Source organism: Petaurus breviceps, unplaced genomic scaffold, assembly GCF_028583685.1.
Source record: "Petaurus breviceps papuanus isolate PSGF00001 unplaced genomic scaffold, PetGlider_PUasm1.0 91041, whole genome shotgun sequence".
In the NCBI taxonomy this organism is placed as follows: domain Eukaryota; kingdom Metazoa; phylum Chordata; class Mammalia; order Diprotodontia; family Petauridae; genus Petaurus; species Petaurus breviceps.
The window spans coordinates 33,848,037-33,875,317 of NW_027187400.1; the positions used below are offsets into that span (position 1 = coordinate 33,848,037).

The 27,281-nt window shown below is 40.8% G+C and overlaps 2 protein-coding genes across 4 annotated transcripts in view; one reads left to right on the forward strand and one right to left on the reverse strand.

The window, feature by feature from the left end:
* Positions 1–17,071, forward strand: part of WRAP73 (WD repeat containing, antisense to TP73) — a 44,203-nt gene extending 27,132 nt beyond the window's left edge. For 2 of the 3 annotated variants that reach the window (XM_069078310.1, XM_069078311.1), the window contains 10 exons: positions 1,031–1,103; positions 4,175–4,386; positions 4,551–4,654; positions 9,472–9,558; positions 10,129–10,263; positions 10,355–10,432; positions 12,411–12,516; positions 15,445–15,570; positions 16,412–16,603; positions 16,732–17,071. In XM_069078310.1, coding sequence (XP_068934411.1) covers positions 4,185–4,386; positions 4,551–4,654; positions 9,472–9,558; positions 10,129–10,263; positions 10,355–10,432; positions 12,411–12,516; positions 15,445–15,570; positions 16,412–16,603; positions 16,732–16,841 — 1,140 coding nt within the window. In that variant the 5' untranslated portion in view covers positions 1,031–1,103; positions 4,175–4,184 and the 3' untranslated portion in view covers positions 16,842–17,071. The remainder of the gene's footprint in view (positions 1–1,030; positions 1,104–4,174; positions 4,387–4,550; positions 4,655–9,471; positions 9,559–10,128; positions 10,264–10,354; positions 10,433–12,410; positions 12,517–15,444; positions 15,571–16,411; positions 16,604–16,731) is intronic. The other variant, XM_069078312.1, reaches the window with a different exon arrangement.
* A 796-nt stretch (positions 17,072–17,867) lies between these two features.
* On the reverse strand, positions 17,868–24,046 carry TPRG1L (tumor protein p63 regulated 1 like). The gene is made up of 5 exons (XM_069078313.1): positions 23,787–24,046; positions 22,155–22,246; positions 21,627–21,803; positions 19,893–20,046; positions 17,868–19,325 (listed from the first exon to the last, which is right to left on the reverse strand). The coding sequence occupies exons 1-5, from the start codon at positions 23,997–23,999 to the stop codon at positions 19,131–19,133; spliced, it is 831 nt and encodes a 276-aa protein (XP_068934414.1). The 5' UTR covers positions 24,000–24,046; the 3' UTR covers positions 17,868–19,130.
* Between the last annotated feature and the right edge of the window lie 3,235 nt (positions 24,047–27,281).

The window sequence follows — 27,281 nt, forward strand, 5'->3', positions numbered from 1 at the left end:
AACTAGCAGCTTTTGCATGGACTTTTTCCTGTCTCCATATCAGTCTTCCAGGTTTAGTTAGTGCCTGTTTTGTACTGTTTAGACACTGGCCAAGGCATCCATCTGTCAGGGCCTGACTGTGGTTCTTTGCACAGAACAACAGTATTGCATATAAGGATCACATCTGTTTCTTTAGCATCTTCCTAAAGTACTTGGTCCGGGGTTCTATATGTCAGAGCTACTTACTTAATAAGTGGTTGAGTGACATGGTCTTATTTTATCCTACATAGTCACTTCTCAATTATATGTGCTAAGGGAAGAAGAGGTGCTAAGAAGATGATAAAATACATAATCTAAAAATTGTTTTGAATTCAGTAAGAGAAACTGTACATTGAAGCTCAAGCAATTATTCCCTTCTTCCTTTGGCCATCAACTCTCTTGTTAGTCATTACTATAGTCAGTCGTTCAAAATCTTTCTTGATGTTGGGAAGGAAGACAATCTCATAAATAAGATAAACTATTTGCAGGTAATAGTGAATTGATATGCTTGGTGGAGGGAGAGTGATTTTTCTGTAACTTGATTTTTTTGGGGGAAAAGCCTATACACTGTTTCAAGACACAGAAATTAATGGATTAGATAGTTTAAAACAACTGGCTTATGTAAAAATATATAGTTATTTTATAATTGTAGCACTTGATAAAATTGTATTGTAAAATCAAAACAAAGATTAGCTTGAATCTTGTTTTACTTTTAACAACAGGGACTATATGAGTAAGTGTATGGAATATACATGTGAATATATGTGTACATATATACATACACATAAATATACAAATTTTGAAAAATTACATAAGAATATACATCCTACTAAACATTAAGAAGGGATAAAAAATTTGAGGTAACTAACACTTATCAATAGTAAAGAAATATTTAAATTTCCTAAACTTTGTCACTTTGGAAAGTTTTATTTGGGTATGTGAATTGGACATTGTTTTAGAATTTGAAAAGTTAACGTGTTCCCTCTTTTTCTTCCCCTCTTCTCTTTCATAGCTACGGATAACAGTCTGGTCCCTCTGTACAAAATCTGTGTCTTATATCAAGTATCCTAAAGCCTGTCAGCAGGGTGAGTATATCAGAACTCTTCCCAAGAGGGCATTTTTAATAGGGCAACAAAACAGAGTTGAGGTTTTATATACCGATCAAGCCTGTGCTACTGAATTAGGTGTGTCTGCATCCCCTTGAACCTAATGGCTGGTCATCAATCAAGGGACACTTAACTAGAACATAGATGGAACTTGAGCAGATCCTTGTTCTCATTCTTCTCTTGACTCCCTCTGTAATCTCAGGGAAATTGTTAACCTTTGTTTCTATTTGTCTGCTTGTAAAAGGGAAATTGTGTTGTCATCCCCCTATTAGTGAAATAGATGAAAGTTTTCTGTGTTCCTGGGATTGTGCCAAGCACTAGAGACACAGGTCCAAAAAGTAATACAGTCCATGCCCTGAAGAAGGTCATATTCTAATAGAGGAAAAGAATACAACAATACACATAGGGGAGTGGTTGCCAGTGAAGGGAGTTTGGGTCTGTGAAGTCACAGGGATTATGAGTTGATTCATAGGGCAGGCAAGGGTCATGCCCTTTCTGGAAGCAATTGATTTGGTTATTGTGAACAGAGCAGGAGGTGGAGAGCCTGGTTGGGTGGCTAGATGGCATGGCGCAGCATGTTTGGGGGCTGGCCATCTAGATGAGCCTGAGACCCAGGAACTCAGAGACTGACAGCAGATATTTGTGAGGATGATCACACTGGCCACTGTGCTTTACATGAGTCGTCTTACCTGGTAGGAGGAAAGGGCTATAGGATTTTGTTATTTATCTCACTAGTTTACTTGCACTAAAAATGAGCTTGCCATACTACTGCTTTGTTTTGCTTCACTATACTTACTGGTTACAAGAGGAAGTGGTTTTTTTGGGAGGGAGTATTATGGAGGACGATAAGGGGGATTAGTGATAGTGATGCAAAAATAAAGGAAAAAAGAAATTAAATATTCTTAAAAATACACTTCAGACAGCAGCAAAGTTCAGAAGGGATCGCACAAGCGAGGTAGTGTTTGGTACTGTTGTGTTAAACTTAATATATATATTTTTTTTAATTATGTAGAACATTTCCATATTAGTAATTTTATAAAAAAAAAAGAAAGTGAAAAATAGCATGCTTCAGTCTGTATTCAATCAATATCAGGCCTTTCTCTAGAGATGGATAGTATGTTTCATCATGAGTCCTCTGGGATTGTGTTGGATAATTGTTTAATATATTTTTGTTTGTTTTTTGCTTTTTGGAGGGGAGAAGGCTGGGCAGTTGGGGTTAAGTGACTTGCCCAAGGTCACAGGGCTAGTAAGTATTAAGTGTCTGAGGCTGGATTTGAGCTCAGGTCCTCCTGACTCCAGGGCCAGTGTTCTATTCACTGCACCACCTAGCCGCCCCATTGTTTAATATATGATTAAAAAAACTATATGTGATAGATTCATAGTTTCATATGCAATGTTAGTTTTCCATTCCTTCTATATGTAAATGTTCACACTTATTAAATACATTTTTTAAAAAAGTTCCAGTGGCTTCTTCCTCCCTCAGGGACAAAATACAGATTCTCCTATTTGGTTTTTAAAGCCTTCCATGCTTTGACTCCTTTCCTTCCTTTTGCAAAAATAAAAATTTTAATGTTTTTTTATTATGAACTTAAATGTTCATATTTGTTAATGCCTGTTAATTTTTAAAATTAGCATTTTAGTAAAAAAGAACAAAAGTAGAAACCGAACTTCTCTTACATGGTAGTTTTTATAGTAGATACTAAATCGAACATGAAAGTAACAGAATTGCCCTGCTTGTCCATGACCTTGTCCAGACCTTTCATGCTGTCTTTGGTGTATCCTTAAGAATGTTTTATTGATCCTTTTTTATTTCTTTTTTTGATATCATTCTCATTCCTCACTAATGGTATCACTGCGTCCCTTAATGAGTAGCATCAAGCAAATATTGAGATAGATGCTATGTTTGAAAATATGTATCATTATAACTCTAGGCCATCCCCTCTCTACCACTTTCCTTTATCCATCCTCTGCAGTCATGATCATTGCATTAACCAGAGTGCTCAAGTCTCTCGAGATTGTTTTCCTTTATGGTTTTGTAGCCATCATGTACGTTATTCTCCAGGTTCTGTTCGTTTCACTTTTTATTAGTTCATATAAGTCTTCCCAGGTTTTTGAGTCCATCTTGTTCAGCATTTGTTATGATACAATAATATTCCACTACATTAATATACTGGAGTTGTTCAGGCATTTCCACATGATGCTTACCCACTCATTATTCACAGTTCTTTACCATCACAAAAAGTGCTGCTTTAAATATTTTTTGTCTGTAGGAATCTTTTCTCTGGGTCTTTGACCTCTTTGGTGAATATACCCAGAAGTAGTATTGCTGGCTTAAAGTATTCCTGCCTTCACACATTCTATATTCGAGCTCAATTATTGTTTAGTGTTAACCACAGCATTCTGCCTCTCCTCTCTCTGTCTTCTCCATAGACTGTTTGCTCTCCTTAGAATATACTTTGTCCTAATTTATACCTTGTAAAGTCCTTGGCTTCTTTCAGAACTCAGCTCATATGTCCAATAGCTATGATGCTACCTCTTGGAAATGATTTTGATTATATATTTTCTCCATCTGTGTGCATGTTGTTTCTTCCCAGTAGAACATAAATTCCTTGAGGGCATGGGTGATTTCATTTTCATTTTTGCTTTTATTTTTACATCCTCAGCACAATGCCTGACATGTTATTAAGTAGGTACTTAATAGAGGTTTGTTTAGTTGAATTAAATATTAAAAACGGAAATGATTTTAATGACTTCTGACACAAGAGGCCTGAGAGAGAATGAGGTGGTATAATTTAGTCCAACCTAACTTAAGTTTCCTTCAGCCAAATAAGCTGATTCCAAAGGGGAAAGGACATACAGTAAGAGTTATTTTATTTGATATCCTATCAATATTTGTGACTTTTTCTGAACATCAGTAGTATAGTAATAATTGATGGAGTACAAGAAGATAACTGAAGTATTTTCTGAGTCATCTAATAAAGATTACATTTAATACTGACACTATAGGGTGTATAATTTATTCTATATTACTATAATTCTTTGACATTTAGAAATCCATTTATGGTAAGAAGGACAGCATGTTGTAGTAGACCGAGAGTGAACCTCCAAGTCAGCAAGACCTGGAAGACAAGCGTTTTCTGTCTGCACCCCCCTGAGGAGGTTACTGCACCTCTCAGTGACTGTAGGACACCAGAGAAGGTGCTAATGTGGATTGGTGGAGGAAATTCCTCACCAGTAGCAACCTGTACAAATGAAATCACAGGTGTGGTTACAAAGTACTATGTTAACCTACTGTCTAAAGAAATTTTTATTTATTACTTTCCACTCCTTTGCCCTATTTTCTTCCTTTCATCCTTTGCAGAAAATTATTCCTCTGATTTTATGTCTCTTCCTCATAAATTCACTAAATTTTAATCTTTCTGATAGGAATAAGCTTTACAAAGGACGGCCGCTACATGGCATTGGCAGAAAGGCGTGATTGCAAAGATTATATTAGCCTCTTTGTGTGTAGTGACTGGCAGCTCCTGAGGGTGAGACATTTCTAGTTACTACTAAAAATACTTTGTGGAGGTATATTTCTTAAGCAACTATGATGGATTCATGCTAGATATGTTTAATTTACATTCTTAGAAGTTAGGGACTACTTTTTTAACTCAGATTTTTGCATTGCCATGTATTGGTAAATTCTACTTGATTATTAGTGCTGTGGAAAAGGTGGTGAATTTTCAAAATAGAATAATTCTGCTTTTTTCTATTAGTATATAAGTTATTTATAGAATAGCTGCTCTCTTACAGCTTATGTGTAGACCTATAGCTAGTTTACTGCAGCAAATTAAGCACAGTATCAGAATTAATGTTAATTCTCTTGCTGACTTTGTGATCTTCAATGCTTAAGCATTAACTTTGAGATAAATATGGTACTGATGCCTAAACCAAGCAGAGACAAATCAGAGAAGGAAAACGGAAGACCAATCTCGCTCATGAATACTGATGTTACTAGCACATGTAATTATATAAACATCAAAATTCACACGATTATTTAACAATATGAGGAAAAACCTTTGAAAAAATACTGTTCGTGATGCTGAATGAAGTGAGCAGAACCAGGAAAATAGTGTATACAGTAAAAGCAACCTTGTGTGGTGATCAGCTATGATACATTTTTCTCAGCAGTACAATGACCCAAGATAATTTCCAAAAGACTTATGATGGAAACATCCAGAAAAAGAACCATGGAGTTTGAATACAGATCAAAGCATACTATTTTTACTTTTTTTTTCCTTTTGTTTTGATTCTTCTTTCACAACATGACTGATGTGGAAATATGATTATACCATCATTGTACATGTATAACCTATATCAGATTGCTTGCTGTCTTGGAGAGGGGAGAAGGGAGAGAGAAAAATTTGGAACTCAAAATCTTATAAAAATGAATTTTGAAAATGATCTTCTCATGTAATTGGAAAACTAAAATTCTATTAAGTGGACAAAATAATTAAAAAAGAAAAGGAAGAAAAATGCAAGGAGAGAAAAAATCCCTACCATTTCAGGGAGAGAGGAAGGAAGGGAGAGAAAGAGAATTTGGAACTCAAAATTTTAAAAAGGAATGCTAAAAATTGTTTTTACATGTAATTGGGAAAAATAAAATGCTATTTAAAAAGAAAAAAAGACAGTTCTCATTTATATTAAAACCCTAAAAATCAAAAGCATGGAAAGATCCCTTTTTAAATATGACCAAAAGAATGTATTTAAAGCCAAGAGCTAATATTCTTTGTCATAAAGAAACCCTCAGTACAAAAGGGTCAAGCAAGGGTGTTTCTTTTTATTATTTCTTTCATCTATTATTTTAGCCTTATCTAAAATATTTGTTATACTGATAAGACAAGAGAATGAAATTAAAGGTTTTAACCTCAAAGTAAGGAAAATACAATTGTCCCTATTTGCAGATGGCACTATAGTTTACCTAGAAAATTCCAGAGAATCAGACAAGAAACTAATTGAGATGATTAATAGCTTCATTAAAGTTGCAGGATACAAAATCTTAAAAGTCACCACCATTTTTATACAATATAAAAAAGAACCAGGAGAAAATAAGAAATTCCATTCAAAATGTATAAAAATCTGGGAGTTCGTCTTTCAAGCCATACACAGCACTTACAGACACGTAACTACAAACTCTTCCTGAAATAAATGAAGTCTTAATTAGAAATTAAATTCATGGTTGGGTTATGCTAACATAATAAAAATAAGTTACTACCTAAATTAATTTACTATGCCTAGCACTATAACATCACAGCAGTATTTTGTAGGAGCAGACAAATTAATAATAAAATCATTTGGAGTAAATAATGAAAAAAAATTAAGAGAGCATTGAATACCAGACCTTGAACTATATTATAAAGCAATAATAATTTATTTAAATCAGCAACTTGGCAAAATATAGATCAGTGAAATAGACTAGATAAACAATAACCAGAAACAACTGTTGCTCAGTGTTTGATAAAGTGTTAGATAAAGGGTGTAACTTATTGGGGGAAGAGCTCCCTTTTTAACATGAACTTATGGAATGCTGTTTGGTAAAAATTAAGTTTAGGTAAACATCTCACACAATCACTGCAATAATCACCTAATGGATAGGAAACCTATTATAAAAGGCCACGTCATTCAAAAATAGAAGCTGTCAGAAGGAAGTACCTTTCATGACTAGTGTGGGAAACAATTCTTAACCAAACAAAGCCTAGAGGTAAATATAAGAGATAGGAGAAATAATTTGGTTTACATAAAATTTAAAAGTCTTTGTACAACCCAGAATTAGGAAACAAGCAAATGGAAAAAATGTGTCCAATATCAGTGAGAAAAATCTGCTATTCAAGATCCAGAGACCATGAGCCATTCCCACTTAGAAGAGTTCAAATAAAGAATTGCAAACTATATTTGACCATGTGAATACATGATCCAAATTGATAATTATAAGAGAATTAAAACAACTCTGAGGTTTTACTTCACAAAATTAACAAAGATGACAAAAAATGGAAACATTGAGTGTCAGAGAAGCCATGGGGAACAGTACTGGCAGAGCTATTTGTCTTCGTCTTGGGTTTTTGTTGTGATATTTTGAGTTTCAAGCTCTCTCCCTCCCAAGCCTGCAGTAGAGAAGGCCAATGTCTGTCACATACGTGTGTGAAAGCATACAATACACAATTGTATATATCGGTTCTTTTTCTGGAGGTGAATGGCATCCTCCTTCATAGGTCCTTTGTAGTTGTTTTGAATATTCCTATCACTCAGAATGGCTTAGTCATTCACAGGAACACCCCAGACAGTGTTGCTGTTACTGTATACAATGTTCTCTTGGTTCTGCTTATTTCAATTTGTATCATTTCATGTGAGTCTTTCCATGTTTTTCTAAAATCAACCTGCTTGTCATTTCTTATAGCACAGTAGTATTTCATCACAGTTATCTACCACCTTATTCAGCCATTCCCTCATTAATGGATATCCCCCCAATTTCCAGTTCTTTGCCACCACAAAAAGAGCTGCTATAAATGTTTTAGAACATGTAGATTATTTCCAGGGGTATATGCAATTTTAGAACTTTTGGGACATAATTCCAAATTGTTCTCAAAAACGATTGGATCAGTTTGCAATTCCACCCAACAGTATTTTTTGGCGGGGGAAGGGGAGGGTAAGACAGTTGGGATTAAGTGACTTGCCCAGGGTCACATAGCTAGTAAGTGTCAAGTGTCTGAGCCTGAATTTGAACCCAGGTCCTCCTGACTCCAGGGTTGGTGCACTACTGCATCACCTAGCTGCCCCTGCCAACAGTATGTATATTGGTGTCACAATTTTTCTACACCCCCTTCAATGTTCATCATTTTCCCCTTCTATCATTTTTTGCCAATCTGATAGGTGTGAGATGGTACTTCAAAGTTTTAATTTGCATTTCTGGAGCTATTTATTTTCCAAAAGCTCTGTAAAACAATTTGGAATTAGGGAAGAAGAGGGACTCAATTGTTGAGATGCACTTTGACACCATTATACCACCACTGGTCATATTTCTCAAGAAGGCCAACAGCAGAAATAAGTGGTCAATGGGTACCAAAATATTCTTCACAGAACCTGGAAACACAGTGGGAGTTATGTGAATGCCAGGTTAGGACCTGCGCCTGTAATTCCATTGACATGGAGAGCTCCTGAATAACGAGTTGCCTAGAGTCTTTGTGTGTCTGGAGGGGGCCTTATATCTTGGGGCTCCCTGGCCAGCTCTGCCCACTTCACCCTGACTGCCTCTGGAGGAATGGGCTGAGAAATTTTAGCAGAGAGGAGATGCATATGAAAAATGGACAGAGATGTGGTGAGATTGAGATGAACCAATACTGAATGAAATATGCCAAACCAAAAGGACACTAGACAGAAAAATGTCCATTAGAATGAAACTAAAAAGAATTCTTGTGCTGCTTTGGAAAGCATAATGTAACTGGCTCTCTTGGCAGAGAACTGAGTGATGCCTGGGGCAGTAACAGTATCAGGAGAGGGTTCAGTTCTGGAGCGGGAGCACATATCAAGAAATTACTATGATGTAAAAGCAGTAGGCATCCATAGAATAGTTTTGAAAGTGTAGGGAAGAGTTATTTAGTCCAGGAAGCTCTATTTAGGATAGTAGGAAGAAATCCGAAGCAGCATGACAAGTGGCTAGAACTCTGGACTCCAGGTCAAGAAGAGCCCGCTTCGTATCCTGCTTCAGATGCTCCTGGCTCTTTGACCCTGGGAGAGTCATTTACCCCTCGACCCCAAGCTTCTCATCTTTGAAATGAGGGACTTGAACTCAGTGACCTCCAAGGTCCCGTACAGCTCTAAAACTATGAGCCTATGATCTGCTTTCCTGTGCAAGTCTGAGTGAATGTTCATATTGTACCGTGTTTCCCCGATAATAAGCCCTATTGAGATTGCTACTGTAGTGAAGGTGATCCCCTGCACTACACGCTACATTACGGTACCCTCTGTATGCACCATCCCCCCGTGAAACGCATGCCGCGCTCCGAGCTGCATCCAATCAGAGCTGCAGCAGTGAGCGCGTCATCCTGTTCTTTATTGAATTCATTATTGAATAAAGGTACATTTTTTTGTTCACATTTACCTGTTTATTAAAATTGCTGTCAATGTTCATTAAAATAAGCCCTCCCCTGAAAATAAGCCCTCTGGTGTTTTTCTGTCCAAAAAAAAAATAATAAGACAGTGTCTTATCGGGGAAACACGGTATATAATTTGGGGTCTAAAATCTTTTAAAAACTTTCTTCTGGTTCCTGCCCTATCCCAACCCTTTCTCGTGTTCTTTTCTTTTTTGAAGCATTTTGACACAGATACCCAAGATCTTGCTGGGATTGAGTGGGCTCCAAATGGATGTGTGTTGGCAGCTTGGGACAGTTGTTTAGAGGTATGAAGAAAATATTTATTTTTAGGGACTGGTTTTAGGTAACTGTTTTACTTGCTGCTTTTATGCAGACCTTCACCAGGCCTCAAAGAGGTCTTCTGGCTTAGCAGGAACTGCCCAGGTGAATATCTCCCTGGCCTAGTCTTCATATCACTGTCATGTCGAAATGAGGCCTCTGAATAGGGCCAAAGTGGAAAACGAGCACACCTCTTCTTAACTTCTCCATCACACTGAAAAGGAAATAAATGTCTAACATCCTATACTTGATAATTAGTGACATAGGGAATATGACTGTTGGACTTGGCTCAGATCTCTGCCCCTGACATTCACTAACTGTGACTGTGAATGAGTCACTGGGGCTCTGAGCCACAGTTTTCTCATCTGTAAAATAACAGGAGGCCCTCCCTCTCAGAGCTGTTACGAGATTCCAGTGAAAGTCTTTGTAAAGAGCGGTATAAAGTCCTGTATATTATTACATCTGTATAATATTTGTAGTAGTCTGAAATGGCTTGTCTGAAAGGTTCTAAAGTTCTGAAAGCTTAATTTAAGAATCAAATTGTCTTGTTTTTACAGTATAAAATTCTGCTGTATTCCTTGGATGGCCGGTTGTTGTCAACATACTGCGCATATGAGTGGTCATTAGGTATCAAGGCCATAGCCTGGAGCCCTAGCAGCCAGTTTTTGGCCGTCGGAAGCTACGATGAAAAGGTAGAGAGTATGTGCATGTGACCCTTTGAGAACTAGTCATGTGCACTTGTTCAAAGCATGACAGCAGCTCTGCCTTTGTTTCTTTAAACAGGTGCGGATTCTTAACCATGTGACTTGGAAGATGATTACGGAGTTTGGACATACTGCAACCATTAGTAACCCCAAGATAGTAAGTCAGGGGTTTATGTTGCTAGTGAAAATTACAGTGGTCTTTGATTTTATTGATTTCAGTCTCTACCAATGCAGATAGAAATCCCACCATTTTTTTGTTTTTAATATAAGTAGCCATGATTAGAGAAACTTATCATCTACTGGGTACCTTTTAAAAGGTGATGAGCCTTTCTACACTTGCTGGCCTTCAGGTAACAGACATGGAGTCCTTTGAGTATAGACCTGTTTCCCGCTTGGTAAAATCTACCAATTGGTAGATTTGGCATAGCCTTTAAGAACATGAGATCCCTTCCCTTTTACATGTAGGACTGTGGAAGGTAATACAATTACTGCTTGCATGATATATCATTTTTATTTTTAAATAGTGTTTGTTGGCTTACCGTATATTTTGGTAAAGAAAGGGATAAGCAGGGGTGGCCAGGTAGCACAGTGAGTAAGAGCACTGGCTCCAGTGTTGGGATGACCTGGGGATCGAATCCCGGGCTCAGACACTTAGCACCCACCCAGAAACACCTGGCCGTGTAACCTTGAGCAAGTTACTTAACCCTGATTGCTTTAAAAAAAAAAGGGGGGGGAGATAAGCTCCCTAACATAAGGGTATATAAGTTGGTTTTATTTGTCAAATTGCAGGTTTCATACTTTTGGTTATAGGAGTTTGTCCCCTCCAGGTCATAACCCAAGACCAACTTCTCACCAGTGAAGGCGTACTGGAAAAGAGGAAGCTGCAGCTGCTCTGTGGCAGCAACAGCGCTGACCTCTGAATGACATTCCATGTAAATGTTTCATTTAAAATTTTAGGGTTTTTTTCCTTTGGTTTTGTTTTTTTGCAGGTAATCAGGGTTAAGTGGCTTGCCCAGGGTCACACAGCTAGTTAGGTGTCTGAGGCCCGATTTGAATGCAGATCCTCCTGACTCCAGGCCTGATGCTCTATCCACTACACCACCTAGCTGCCCCTAAATTTTTAGTTTTAATAGAATCCTGAATTTATACAGCTTTGAGGTTTTGATTAGGAAGCTCTTCCCTGTCCTTGGCACGGTGTGAAACTCCTTTCCTCAAAAGATGATGATAGGGCAGAATAAATACACAACTTTATCAGTTATCTTTCAAGCAGGCCAAGCAGGGATTAGATTCTTGGCAACATCTGAAACAAACCCCTTTGGTTAGTTTAGGGGCAGGTTATGAGAAGGAGCACAGACAGTCTTACCCTAGTGTTTGGCTCCCTAACCTTCTCCTAATCCTTAGAATCTTTGTTTTCTTCTGGGACTGGTGTTCCAAGTGAGCTGACCGCGGGCTGAAGTGGGCCTGTGTGTATCACCACTCCAGTAAGGGCGCCAGACCAGAACGTGCCCCTCTTCCAAGTATATGTAAATTCCCAAGATCTTATCTTGACGCTTTTACACAGAAGTCACTGATAACATTGGGCTTCATTTCTCTTGGTACGTCACATCGTGTCTTGGAGGCAGTTGAGGGTTAGGTCTTATTTGTTGACTTAGAATTGGGTTTTCTTTTATTCTTGACCTGGTGTTTTAGGCTGTTTTAAGACTTGCCACCTATATAGTACCCAGTTTTTAAAAGTGTTAAAACCTAGGAAAAAACACATTATTGTGCTTACTATAATGATTTGTCCCATTCCTGACACTGTTGAACTGTCCAAAGTAGAAGAATCTAAAAGACTTCTTCCATAAGAGGGAATTCTTGAATTAGTTGATATGTTTTATACTATTTTATTTTATTTTTTTGCAGGGTAGTTGGGGTTAAGTGACTTGCCCAAAGTCACACAGCTAGTGTGTTAAGTATCTGAGCCTTTATTTGAACTCAGGTCCCCCTGACTCCAGGGCCAGTTCACTACACCACCTAGGGGCCCCATGTTTTTATACTATTAAGATTCACTTCTTTAGTTTTCTATTAGAAGACTTTCCCATGATTATCTCAAGCTTCATCATCTTTGTCACAAATTTTGGTGTTTGTTCTTTCAGGTTGTATATAAGGAAATGGAGAAGTCTCAAAATTTAGAAATGGAGAATCTTCCATTCCCACCAACCAAAGCAGCAGCCAGTTCTCTTTTCAACACAGAGAGTAAATGTAAGAAGCAAAGGGGGGAAATGTTCTTTTTTTTTTCCAGTTAACAAACATTTATTTTTTTCTCTTCATTTCTTTCTCCTTCCTAGTTGGAAAAAAAGAAAAAAAAAGTCTTGAAAGAATTATGCAGAATTAAGCCAGACAAATCCCCAGATTGGCTATGTAAAAACGTGTGTGTCTTTCTGTACCATGAGTCTGTCTCCTCTCTGCTGGGTTAAAGAGCCTTTGTCATCAGGCCTGTGTAGTCATTGTATTGATGAGAATTCTTCAGTATTTCATAGTTGACTAACACTTTACAGTGTTGTTGCATAAATCATTCTCTAGGTTCTGCTCCTTTTACGCTGTGTCTTTTCTACATGTCTTCTTAGTATCTCTGAAACTATCCCTTTTCTCATTTTTCATGGCACAGTGACATTGCCATATTCATATAACCTAATTTATTAAGCTTTTCCCCAGTTGGGAAGTGCCTTCTTAATTTCCAGTTCTTAGTCACCAGAAATATTCTCTTCCTTAAGGGCTCATTTCTTCTTCCTTTGATCTCTTTGGGACCTAGACCTGGTAGTGATATCCCCTGTCAAAAGACATTTACAGATTAGAAAATTTGGAGGCATTGTTCCAAATCACCTTCCAGAATGGCTAGACAAATTCATAGCTCTACCAAAACTTCATTTATATGCCCTTTTTCCCCCAACCTGGCAGCCCCTCCATTTATCTTTTTTGTTAACTTTGCCAGTCTGATGGGTATGAGGTAGAAAGTCAAAGTTGTAATTTGAATTTCTCTAATTAATAGTGATTTGGAACACTCTTTCATATGGCTAATGATGGGTTGGATTTCTTCCTTGAAAACTGCCTGTTCATATCCTTTGACTCTTCAATTGGAAAATGGCTCTTACTCTTACAAATTAGAATTAGTTCTTTCTATATCTTGAAAATGAAACCTTTATCAGATAAATTTGCTGCAAAGATTTTTTTCCAGTTATTTTTCTCTTAATCATAGCTGCATTCAACCTACACGTTTGTTTTTTTAATTAATGAAAATCCATCTTCTCTCCCTCCAGCTCCTCTGTCCTCCCATTGAAAAAGACAAACAAAACTGTAACCAGTATTCATGACCAAGTACAACAAAGTCCCACGTATCCAGTATCTATATGCGCACATATACACACACACCCCTCAGTCTGCACCCTGATTCTACCTCCTTTGTGTCAGGGGGTGGGTAATGTTGATAACGGGTCCTCTGGAATTGTTTGGTCCATTGCATCAGTGTCATGTTTTATGAAGAAACGGGTGGTCAGAGATGAGTGTGCTCAGCACAGTTCTAGTTTTAATGCCATTTGCTCCACCCCTTTCCCTTTCCCTAACCTAGAGTTTGTTAAGACTATTGCTTCCCTTAATTTACCTTTTCCCCTTCTCCCCAGTTTCCCCTTTCCCTTGTTTCCTTATAAAACGTATCTTTCTACCCAGCTGTGTATGTGTATGCTCCTTTTTTGATAATTTCATATGAAAAGTGAGGTTCGAATGTCAGCTCCTCCCCCAATCCCTTCTTTTTTGTATAGTCTTCTATTGCATATTCAAATTATTTTCATTCTACAAAGCTCTGGTTTTCAGCAGCAGTGCTTGAAAGTCCTCCATTTCATTAAAGGTTTTTTCCCCCCCATAGAATACTTTTTGTTGGGTAAGTTCTTTTTGGTTATAAGCTTTTATCTTTTGCTTTTTGGGATATCATATTCCTCTCTCTGCTCCTTTATGCTGGTGGTCCCTAAATCTTCTGTGATCCTGACTGTGGCTCTCTAGTACTTTGGCTACTTGCAGTATTTTTTGACTCAGAAGCTCTAGATTTTGGCAGGGAATTTGGGGTTAATTTAATTCACACATTTCTTTCAGGAGTTAGCCAGTGTTTTCTTTTTTCACTTTGTCCTTTGGTTCTAAGAAACCTGGGCAGTTTTTCTTTTACAATTTCATGCTTTCAGAAATTGTAGTTGAGTCTGTGCCCAAGCTGTACTTTCTTTGAGGCTTTGCTTGTAGATGTTTGGAGTTACTCTCTTCTGTGTTTGTGTTTTGAATGTTCATTTCATCATGCTCTTTATGGCAGGATTTTGTTATCTGCTCATTCTTCTAGCTAAAGAAACCTTCTGAATTATCTAGTTTGATGTCATTGAACAGAAAATTTTCTTACATTGGCCAAAAGCAGTTTCTACCTTGCTAAATGAATCTCTACATGACAGATGATGTGAAACTGGGAGGTGAAGGAAGGAGTGTGGGTTAGCAGAGACCTAGGGACTGTGCCTTGTCTATAGGGCAAGTCATTTCATTTCACTGATCTCTAGATTCAGGTCTCTTTTTTAGCTTTTGAAGATCCTACAGACTTGGAGATGAAATGGGGCTAAGACATATTAGGGTGGGGCAGGGAAACCAGAAATGAAAAATATAGTATCTGAGCTACAAATGACTATACTCTACTATTTGATTTGGTTGCAAATGTTTTCATTCAGGTGTGTAACCGGCTTTCCCTTATAGATTTCATCAGGTTAACTGCTATAGTTAGCATAACTAGCATTTTCTATGCATTAGTAACTGCTGATTCATTAAGCTGAGGTTCTCTAGAACCTCTTGTTTGAGAAACAAAACATGCACTTCTCTAAAGATGTTATTGGAGCTACACATGGTAAGTGTAGTGGTTCAGAGGAAACCTCCTGATCCATAGAAGTTGGATCCTTTTCTTGTCTATCTTCAGTTACTTTTCTGTACTACTGATACATTTCTTTTCAAGAAATTATCAGAGTACTTAAAAACTCTGAACACTTTCCCCCCTCCTTTCTTTTTAGCACTGTTATGACAGATTTTAGACAAAAAAAAAAAACACATTCTTTAGATGTTTTGCATGACCCAGTTAAATTATTTCCACTTAATTTTTTTCTTTTATTCTTCTAGATGAGGTGGTCTCATCTCCAGTTTCTTTACAAACACTGAAACCCGTTACTGATCGACCAAATCCTAAAATTGGGGTAGGAGTCTTAGCATTTAGTCCAGACAATTGCTTCCTGGCAACGAGAAATGGTCAGTACCTGTGATTTGTATTATCTTTCACAATGTATGAACCCTCTTAACAACAAAACCATGGAGAATGTTTTCTTCTAGGGTTTTCCCATACATAACTCCTGGAAAGAGCAGCCAGTACTGCCCACCAAGGCAAAGGGTTAATTTTGTGACTCACTAAGAATAGTGATGATCTTAAAAATGAATTCAGATAGGCTTAGGGGTTCCCATCATTTGTTAACTACCTGTTTGAGGGTAAAACATGATGGAGAAACTGGTCCAGTAACTATGATAACGAGTCATAAACCATTTTTAGTATTGCTTATTATCTTGAGGCAAAATACAACCCTTGTAGAGGGTGGCTAGGTGGCGCAGTGAATAGAGCACTGGCCCTGGATTCAGGACTTGAGTTCAAATGTGATCTCAGATATTTAACAGCCATGTGACCTTGGGCAAGTCACTTAACCCCAATTGCCCTGTTTTCCCCCTTCCAAAAGAAAAAACCCCAACAAATAACAGTCTGGGGTGGCTAGGTGGCACAACGAATAGAGCACCGGCCCTGGAGTCAGGATCTGAATTCAAATGTGGCCTCAGACACTTAACACAAAAACTAGCTGTGTGACCTTGGGCAAATCGCTTAACCCCAACTGCCCTCCAAAAAGCAAAAAATAAAAAATACAGCCCCTTGTCATTGATTTTACAAGTGAGAAAAAATGATTTAGTGGCCATATAACAATTGGCTCTTTAACTTTGCAATTCTACAGGGACATTTAAAGAGTTGGACTAAGCAGAAATGATATTTAACTATGGAATGAACACCCTCTTATCTATGTATGTGTATAAAGTTTCTTCTTTCCACTAGATAACATTCCCAATGCCGTTTGGATCTGGGACATACAAAAGTTGAAATTATTTGTGGTGTTAGAACATCTATCTGCTGTTCGTTCATTTCAATGGGATCCCCAGCAAGCCCGGCTAGCTGTGTGCACTGGGAGAAGCCAGGTGTACCTGTGGTCCCCCGCAGGCTGTGTGTCAGTGCAGGTACCAGCAGAAGGTGAGTGGAGATAAGTGTAGACAGTTACCTTGGGTCACAAACTGATGATTCCTTCTGGTAACCAAAAGCTGGTATAAAGTTGACTTAATTGCTGTGAATCTTTTAGGATATTTTTTTACTTTCCCCAGGTGACTTTCAAATACTTTCTCTGTGTTGGCACCGAAGTGGGGACTCCATGGCCCTCCTGAGCAAAGATCAGCTATGTTTATGTTACTTGGAAAATGAAGGCATTAAATAATTACAGCCAAAAATCTTAAGGACTTCCTTGATATCTACAGTTTGAGTGAATAAATGCTGCTGTGTCAGAAATCCAATACACATTTGTTTTGATGAAGGTGGGAATCAAATCTTTGGGTGACTAATGCCCTGATTTTAAATATTTTTCTATAGTAAAGTATCTTTGTACATATGTCACATAAATAGAAAAACTAAATTTTTTTTATTATAATAAAGACTCTTACAAAGCAATGTGATGTACCTTTTTTCCATTAAGATAGATATTACATTGTTTCTGGGATACCACAATCAAGAAAACAGGCTGAAGGATTACACACCAGCTCTTAGAATCTCTCCCCTCTTCTCTACTTTTATAACCGCGGATTGTTCTCTTAGAGATGTCACTATTCTTGTGAGGTGCTGCCAATCTAAAGCCTGTTTTCAAAAAGTCTGATAAAAACTATATCCTAGAACCAGCCCTTAGGCACCAGGGAAAGCCGGTCAAACAACCGACATTTCATTTTGTTCAAGAACTGGAGAAGTTACTTATTAGTTGCTATAGGAGCTGTACCTAAAAAAACCTTATTGCAAACTATTTGGTAACCTTGGTGCTGTACCCCCAATGGCCAAATGACTTTTTTTTTTCTTTCTGGAGAGTGGAGGGCAGGGCAATTCAGGTCAAGTGACTTGTCCAAGGGCACACAGCTAGTAAGTGTTAAGTGTCTGAGACTGGATTTGAACTCTGATCTTCCTGACTCCAGGGCTGGTGCTCCATTCACTGCACCACCCAGCCACCCCAAAATGACTTTGTTCTAAAGAGAGTCTTCCTCTGGTGTGTTTTCTCTCTCTGCAAAGGAAACTACCAGGTGGTTAAGGTTTGGGGACATTCATATACTACTTTTGTGTCAAAGGGGGAATATACCTTTTTTTTAGTGTCTATTTAAAGTGTGTCACTTCAGTACTTTCCTAAAGTTGGAAAAGGAACAATGCTGGCAAAGTTGAGTTGTCTTTACTACAAGATTAGAAACAGAAAGTAGACACACAGGTGTTTTCTCAAACAGTCTTTCTATTTTGGACATGCAGTGTACTGCATTGCATTCCAGACACACACATGCCAGCCATCTGACAACTAACAATTAAATCTGAGGTTTAAAAACAAAGGGTTCAAACACAAACACACACACACGCTCCCCAACCACACGGCTGGTCAGACAGCATGGAAAGTTTATAAACAATTACACTGTATTTTATGGCAGACAGGATCCTTATTCTTCTGAGAAGTCTAGCAACAATTTGATTTGTATAATGCATTTGTAAAAGGCTATCATCTTCAACTATATTATTCACACCAGGACACAAAAGCTGGGATAAAGTGAGCGCAGTGTTCTGACCTACCTACACACATGGACAACCATAGCAGACATTAGTTGTTAGTGCTAGTCTAACAGGAGGCCTTAAAAAGTGCAGTTACTCGAAGAGCAAAGCGAATCAATTCCCTCTTAAATACTCACATGGCAATAAAAAACAGCATATACGTTAATAAAATCATGTGCAAAAAAATTATCAAGGTGACTGTCTAACAAAACCAGTTAAAGTGATTTCCCTCCCCCCATAAACTGCTTTGGGCCTGTATATGGTAGCGTAAGTATTAACAGAATTCAGATTCATTCTAGAAAAAGTTTGACTTCAGACCAAACTCATATTTATAAAACAACTACTGTCACCCACAACAGTAGCTAACAAAGGCAAAGACTCAGTCCTGCTAAAGTGGACCAGGCTGTTGGCTACTTTTGCATTTGGCTTCTTAAAAAGGAAAAAAAAAAAGATGGTTTTCTTTCTTAAAAAAAAAAAAATTAAAATTGAGTGTAAACGTTTGTAGCTCCAGGCACTATAGACATCAGGTACCTCTCCTTGTATAATGATGAACATCACATTATGTTCTAAGTGAAGTCATTCTGAACTTTTTGTAATCATGCTAGAGTGGCTGTATTGGAAAATGTCAAAAAGAAGCAAAATCACATACTCGAGAAAATGCACTAGAAGTAATCAGAAAATAAAACACCAGCTAATACAATTGACAAGTGCATTCAGTTTGCCCTTTGTGTATAGCTTGTATTGTTGCCAAGTATCTATTATCTGAAGTCTGTAATTCATTTTCCTATTCATAACCCTAGAGGTGAGTAACTAATATGCATCCCTTTACCTACAAGCATACCCTGGGTCCTCCATCTACCTTTCAGCGGGTAATCTCCTTTAAAGTCAATGCCCAAAAGACAACTTGTATAGCAAGTGGATTGTGAAATGTAGAAGTTTAGAAGCCGATTTTGCCTCTTGACATAGAGTAGCCTAGCTTGGCCTCATTGTTGATGAAGGACATAAGCCCCACGTAGGTCTCAATGAGAAGAGGACGCTCCAAGACCAGCACACCATTGGCTCGGCCTGGTAAAGGGAATTCCTTCTGTGCCTTCTTGACCGCTTGAATTAATAGAGCCTTGAAGCTTTCCAACTTTAAAGAAAAGAAGAAAGCAGGTTAATGTCCAGGCAAAAATCAAAAGACAAGCCCCTTGGGGCGGCTAGGTGGTGCAGTGAATAGAGCACCGGCCCTGGAGTCAGGAGGACCCGACCTCAGACATTTGCCACAAAAACTAGCCGTGTGACCTCAGGCAAGTCACCTAACCCCAATTGCTCTCCAAATAGCAAAAAAAAAGAAAAAAAGACAAGCCCTACTTCCCAAGAGTTGGAAGGGATTGAGCTGGAGATGAATCTGATGAGGGAAAGGCCTAATGGATGGATAACAGTCAATTTGAGTCTTTCACAAATAATCCTTCCCCCCAAGCCCTTCCATCAGGGAGTGTGATCAACTACAAATTCTGGTTATGACTGCCACACCTTAATTGAATTTAAATTTAGCTGTGTACCTGCTTGAGGATGCTTGGTGTTGCTGAGTTTTATGGGTTAATACTCAGCACTCTCTAGCATTAGCCTAGAAGCAAATTACTTCCATTTCTAAAGGCCTTTTCCCCAGAGTTTTAGTAAGTCATGGAACACAGTAGGAGGTCTCCCCCCCCCTTACTTGGCAAAGAGATGCGATCTTCTCATCAGCATCTGCCATTGGATGCTCTATAAAAGTCGCATAAGGCAGATTTGTGGACCAGGGATTCCATCTGTTTATGAAGGAGGGGCGGCTTTGCTTATCCCACTGAATTCGAATCCCAAAACCTTCTCGCCTGAAATTGGAAGAGATCAGTCACATACCACACAGCAGGGCTCAAACACACTTTTTGGAGCATTCTGGTTAATCACAAAGGTGTAAGAGGAAAATAGAGGCTCACATTTTAGGCGAACTCCCCCTTCCCCCCTTGTCTTTCATAAATCTAGAATTCCTTCTTGTTCCTAGTAATAATAATGATTAGCAGCCTTTATTGACAACTGCTTGAAGGACTTTTAATTCTGTTCAATTTAATTAAAATACCTTAGGTTATTAAGCTTAAATTCGTGACACTTCTCAGGCTCATTTACTTGAGTCAATACAAGTACTCAGTGTTGACTCAAGTTCTGATGGACACTTTCATAATTTTAACTTCCTTTTCTGGTTGTCCTAGTGGTATTTAGTTACAAATATTTGCTGGTCTGAGCTTTCTAAGAGTTTCTTGCCAAATCTTTACTTAACCCTATGAAACATATGAATGCTTAAATAGTTACAACTCCAATGCATTTCACAATGCAAAAAAATACCCCTAAGGCAATAGTATTAGACCAAGGAAGTTGAACACTACTAAACATTTTACTATAAGAATCTATCCCTTGTAAAGGATATTAGAGCAAAAAGTGTCTTGTCTCTTTCAAATTTAACTGCCCCAAGAACTGTGATAATCAACACAATGCCCTTTTCTAAAGCTAGAGAAAAGATATATGACAGGAGTTAAATACTGGAGTAGCCCACCATGTGCAACCTTTATTGCAACAGAATAAATTTGCTAGAACCCTAAACTAAAATTTATTTCATAATCCCTTTTTAATGTACTTAGTGGTCTAAAAGTAACTTGTTTCTATCCCAAATAATCTTTCAAGAGACTATTGCTGAGGCAGATACCCTCTGAAGCCAAAAGTCCCTTTAATTTCAAGCCAATGCCCTCTTTTAACAGACTAAGTTTCTTTAAAGCCATCTTGGCTAATTGTTACATGTAAATATTTATCTGGCTTCCCATCTGGGGTCAGATTACCCAAGCAGTTTTCTTCCCCAAACAATATCAAATGTTCTCATGCAGTCAGAAAGCAAACAATACTGTGTACCATAAGAAAGTGCCATTTGCATTCTGGGTAGTCAAATTTGCCTCTTACTTTGAATAGGATTCAGTGGAAAAAATTTTAAGTACAAATGCTATGACATAAATTAATATATATGTAGTTATGAAAACCCATCTTCAGAAAGATATGTAGAAATTCAAGCCACTTTTGACCAAGTAATAATTCTACTTCCTGAATTCCTTCTAAGACTATTTCCTTTACAGCAGTTACAATCTAATAGACCCATCTGCTGATGCTATAAAGCAGAGGGCTGGACTAATTTGTCTCTAAAGCAGAGGTTAACGGTTTTGTGTGTCCTGGACCCCTCAGGCAGGATGGTGAAGCTTATAGCCTCCCTCCCCCAAATCATGATCTTATATGCTTAAAAAACTTAAGAGGATTACAATTATATTGAAATATAGTTAGAAAAAGATTAAGAAAAACAAAGACACCGCCCCCCCCCCCCAAGTAAGTAAAGACTGGAATAAGAACCTCTGTGAATGCCATGAATTGAACTTACTTATTCAGTGATTTAGGTGGAAACTCAAACTCTCCATAAGAAATGGTATCAATTGCATTTAATGATATTTTAACCACCTGCTGGCACTGTAGATTAATGAAGTCATATTTACAGATCAGCAAGGATTGGTCTGTGATAAGAACGAGTCGCTCCTTTTCATTGTTCCAATGGTCAACCCTGGTGAGGCAGAGAAAGGAAACATCTTTGGTAACTCTTATAAGTGCTGCCCAAATAAATGAAGAGATGGCATTAGGTAGCTGTTCATCAAGGCCTACAGAATGGCCTCCAAAGAGCAATGTGACAAAGGTTCCTCCTTCACAGGGAGCACAGGGTAACAGCTCTAGGGGACATTCAGGCCAGTGTCTTCAACACAAGCTCCCATGGGCTCAGAGGAAATGCTATGTACACAGACAGGCCTCTCCACACCTTTACAGTTTCTACACTAGCAGTGACAGAAGCATGTGAGAGCACCGAGTTAGGGAGAATCAATCACCTGACCCTCAGGATATAGTTAGAAATGATACTCACTCCGTCAGCAGCCACACGCCCTGCACCTCTCCATCCTCCGTGGGCAGGACCACCAAACGGATCTCCTCTACAGCCTGTTCGATAGTCCCAGGCTTGAACAAAACAAAGGAAAGTGATGAGAGGGCCTTGACATCCAGTGTGTGTGTGGTTGTGCATTTCAGTGGTGGTTCATAAACTGTTCAGAATAAGGATTCCCAAAGTCACCAGGTCGGAGGTTTATGTACTATCATCTCTATCCCCATCCTCCTCACAAGGTAACACAATACCTTGAGCCCTTTAAAAATCCGGACCTCCCCAGCCCTCAACTGCAATCCAAGTCTGGTGAAAACCATGACAAAGCGTGGCCAGAAGTATGCCCGTCATTCAGGAATATGAGGGCCCTCCACAGGAAAACCTGTGATTTCTGCCCCTTTCACCGGAGCAGCTGGAGAACGACAAAGCACAGGGAGCCTGGGAGTCCACTACTGTCTACTCCAACCCAGAACAGGAGTGATTTCAGACACAACTCGGGAAGCAGCTTCACGGAGCTCCTGCTGCCACTGCAGGTGGGAGCCAGCACAGGCAGAGTAAGGTTTCCCCAGCGCCCTGACCAGAGAGAATCTGAGAGCCTCCACACCGCGCCGGGCTGCCCTGGGGCGTGAACCCCGCTCCGGATCCGCGGGGCTGGAGGTGGGAGGGGGCGACCTAAATCCCAGTCCCGATGGCCCAGCCCCTGCATTCCCGAGCCTGCTCTGCAGGGGTCAGAGTCCGGGTGCCACCTGCTTCACAGGGCGGGGACCAGGACGGTTTTACCCAAGTCTGGGAGCCTTTGTCTGCAAAACAGCCCCGGGCTGGGGGCCTCACCCCTGCCTCTGCCCCAGTTCCAGAGAAGGAAGAGGAGGCACAAGCCACAGCAGGGGGCGGGCCAGGCCTCCCGGCCCAGCCTCCCCCTGCGCTGGACGGACCTAGGGGCTCCCCTGGGAACGGAGAAGCGGGAGCCGCGGGGACACTCCGGACAGCAATGTTTATTCCGCCAGCCCCCGGGGCTCTGAGCGGGAGGCAAAGGCGGCAGGGTCCCGCTGAGCTCACCCTCTGACAGGCGCCAGGAATACAATGGGGGCATAATAAGTGCTCGCCCTCTCCATCCGACACACCGACAAGGCTCCCAGAGCGCAGGCAGCGGGAGGGAAAGAGGGGCAGGGGCCTCCTGCAGGAGGCAGAGCGAGGGAGAGAGCGCTGGCCCGGGAGTCTGGGGACACGGATTCGAATCCGAACACCTCGCTGCTCTCTGCCTCAGTTTCCTCACCTGTAAAAGTGGGAAATAACAGCACCTACCTTCCCGGGTTGTAGCGACGATCAAAGGAGATGCTATTTTTGTTCAGGATTTGCAAACCTGTCAGCTTATTTATTCTTGGGTCCTGGGCCCCTGGGGCAGACGGGGGGTGGGGGGTAGGTGAAACCTTGGATCCCTGCTCAAAGCGTGTTAAACGCACGAAACTGATTACGGGGTCAAGTTCACGACCCCGGCCCGGGAGGGCAAGTTCACGAGCGCAGTCCCAGAATCCACTCCCCCCCCACACCCCACGCCTGGCCCCTTCCCCGGGGAGGCTTCTCTGGCTTCCCCCCGCCCCGCCCCGCGGCCCCCGCACCCACCCGGAACACGAAGTACTCTTTGACGCGGGCGCGGCGGGTGGGGTCGTGCACATTGAGCGGCCACAGCGTTTGGCGCATCGGGGTCCTGCCGCCGGCCCCGCTGCCCGGCCCGAGCCCTGCGCCTGGCGCCGTCACGCCCACGCCTCCGTGGGTCGGAATCAGCGTCGTGGGGCTCGTGCCCGCCGAGTCCACCGAGTCCCGCAGCTGCAGCATGGCCGCCTTCACCGCCGCCGCCGGGAACGCCCGAGCGTCAAGGGCCGCCGGCCCGCGCCCGGGGCAGGCCGAGATGAATCCCGGCCCACCCCATCGTTTCCCGTGATTGGCTCCGCCCCTCCCCACCGTCCCCACTATTGGCTTCTCCAGCTGCCCCTCGAGATGAAGCTCCACCCTCCTGTCCGGCCCCCAACCTGATTGCTCCTCACTGGTCCCCGTGATTGGTTCATCTAGGCCCGTCCCCTCTGTTGGCTCGGACTCATCGCTCCCTCGTGATTGGGTGTACTGGCCTTTTCGCTCATCATGATTGGCCAGTTCCACCGTCCTCACGGCGGCCATTTTCCTTGGCCCCCGCCCCGCGCTGTGATTGGCTCAGCCCTCCGTGGTCATAATCGCTTCCAATCCCTTTGCGGCGGAAATGGCCGCGCTGTGGTCTTACGGCACTTCCTACTTCCGATTCTGGAGTCACGGAGAGAAGGTTCCCCAAAGACCCTAATCCCGGGCGTGAGGCGGGGGTAAACGAAAAGAGAAATGAAAAGAAAAAGAAAGCAGTTCCAGCCGTTCTCCTCCTCCGCCCAAACACCCGTCCTAACCTGGCCTTCAAGACCCCTGCCTAGGCTTTCGAGCGCTCGGAGAGGGCACCTTGGTGGCCAGAAGACCCCTCCCCTCCCTGGCCCCCACTTTACCCTCTATATCATTGGACTCGAGGATGAGCCAGCCTGCACTTATCAAACACCTACTGTGTGTCAGGTGCGGAGAGTGTACATTTTGGTTTTTTAAATACAATTTCTATAGCGTTTTAGGGTTTTCAAAGGACTTTCCAAATGTTTTCTCATTGACCTTCACAGCAACCTTGGCAGGCTAGCTGCTGTTATTGTGGAAAATAGGGTTGCGGTTGTAGTTTCTGCATATTACTTACTATGTTACACCAGGGAGTTTACGCCTACATGGCAATCCAAGAAAGTAGGCTTGAAAGGATGTGTGTAGGAACTGAACTGGTTCAGACTGGTTGAAACTGGTTTTGGGGGCCAACGTGTCCATTTATGCTTGGGGATATGGGGAGTTATGACCAAATAAGGTGTAAAGTAAATAAGGAGCAAGGATCACTGAAATGTGGGGAATGGTGGATGTGAACTGGGGAGACTCACGTAGTGGGGGGCGTTAGACTCTAGAGATAGATTGTAAACTCTGTGGTACAGCAGCCAGTGGGGAAAGGAGAGGGAAATATGAAGCAGGAGTAGGGAATAAAAAGCTGTGTATTTGTCCAAATGGGTGCTGCTCTTGTAAGAAGCATTAAAAGTCCTTCCTGATTTACTAGACTTGGTGGAGTTCTTGGTAAGAGGCTTGCTTCTTACAGGTGGGGGCTCTTCCGGGATCCAGACACTCTGAGTGAGGGTGCTGAAGCATGGGAAGTCAGGTCCTGTTGATTTTAACAGTTTAATGTATGGCCAATAGGCATCCCGACTCAGACTGTTTAAGATGCTAGGGCAGTGTTAATGAAGGAGGCTGTTGTGAATTAAGGAACTCGTGAGGTGAAGGGGAAAGTAGGGCCTACAGTGACCCTTGTAACTCCGTGTATGGACTAAGGTAAGAAAAGATGTTGGGTATTGCTTTGGTGGTTGGAACATCCTAAGGGGATTCTGAGATTGAGTGTGTGTGTGTGTGTGTGTGTGTGTGTGACATACTGGTAAAGTATGAATCTAGTACAGAGTCTGGATCCAGTTCTGTTAGTCCCACTAGGGCAGTAGCCAGAGAAGAATGAAGCTGCTGGTTTTGGTGCAAAAAGTCTCAAATAAAGATATTGAATGGGGAATAAGAATACAAAGTTTAAGTAAAATAAAAGGCATAATGAGAATATCTCTATGGACATTCCTACAGAGGGATGTATGGATGATGTTGAAGTACTGAGAAGATACAACCTGTACTACACAGAAAGACAAGAAAAAGATAAAATATTGCTGTTTTATCTGGCCAAAGCACCATATACAACCCCCTGATAGATTTTGGCCTAGATATGGGGCAGATGAGAATTGGTTATATCAAGCCCTTAAATCTAACAGTCTGGGTGAAGGAAGGAAATAGAGGAGGATTAAAAATGCCTCCTCAAAGTATTACACTCAAGAAAGAAGGTGAAGTGGTATCTTTAAAACAATACCCCATTCCCCTTAAAGAGTGTATAGATAATCTAGTTAAAGATGGATTCCTTGAGTTATCTATGTCACTTTTTAATACTCCCATTTTGCCAGTACAGAAACTTGATGGGACATATCACATGGTTCAGGACCTAAGGACCCTTAACAGAATTGTCCAAATTAGGAACCTGGTAGTGCCCAACCCTTAATATGCCCTTTGACCAAATATACTTCAGTGGACACAAGAGGAGAAGGATTCAGTAGAAGGGTTAAAACTTTGATTTGCTCCTCCCCATTTTGGCACTCTGCTAGACAAGGGAGTAGCACTGGGGGGGGGGGGGGGGGAGGGGGTGGCTGGGGTCATTAAAGACAACTAGTGACTCTTCTATCAAAATTACCAAACCCACTCTCATGAGGTTGGCTGCAGTGTGTTCAGGCAGTGACTGCCAGTGCCATATTAGTGGAAGAAAGTAGAAAGTTAACCTTTGGGGGAGCATTAGTGGTGAGCACTCCTCATAAGTTCAGCGCCATTTTGAGTAAAAAAACTGGGAGATGGTTAACTGACTCCTGAATTCTAAAATGTGAAGCAATATTAATGGAAAAAGATGACCTGGTACTTACCACTGACTCCTTTCTGAATAAAGGGGATTAATAGTTGTAGCAGCAAGCACCCCAAGCGTCCTCAGGGTTTGCAGCTACCACAGGTTCTTGGATCTGCTTTGTTAAAGGAAAGCAACTCAAAATGGGTTAACAAGCTTACTTTAATCAGTCAGACATATATCGTTTACCTTGTTCAGGAGAAAAGGTCAGCACCCTGAACCTCAAAGTATACAGGCATAATTATCAAGACAGAAACATCAAGTAGACAGATTTCCAAACTGTCCAACCATTACATCCATACCCAGTCAACATCTGGGTTTCCACATTCTGGGTTTTTCAAAGCCGGGGGACTCTCAACAACGGCTTCCCAGAATTCAGATCAAATCACAGAACACTTCTCAAAGTGAGTCCCAAAACAAAGCTACACATCAGGGCTTATATAGCCTTCTCCTGGCTCAGAGAATGTAACAACCTTATTGACCCACTGGCCAATCAAAAAGTATCTTCTGAAAAACCAGCCTCCCACCCCAGGCTCCAGGTGCACGTTAGC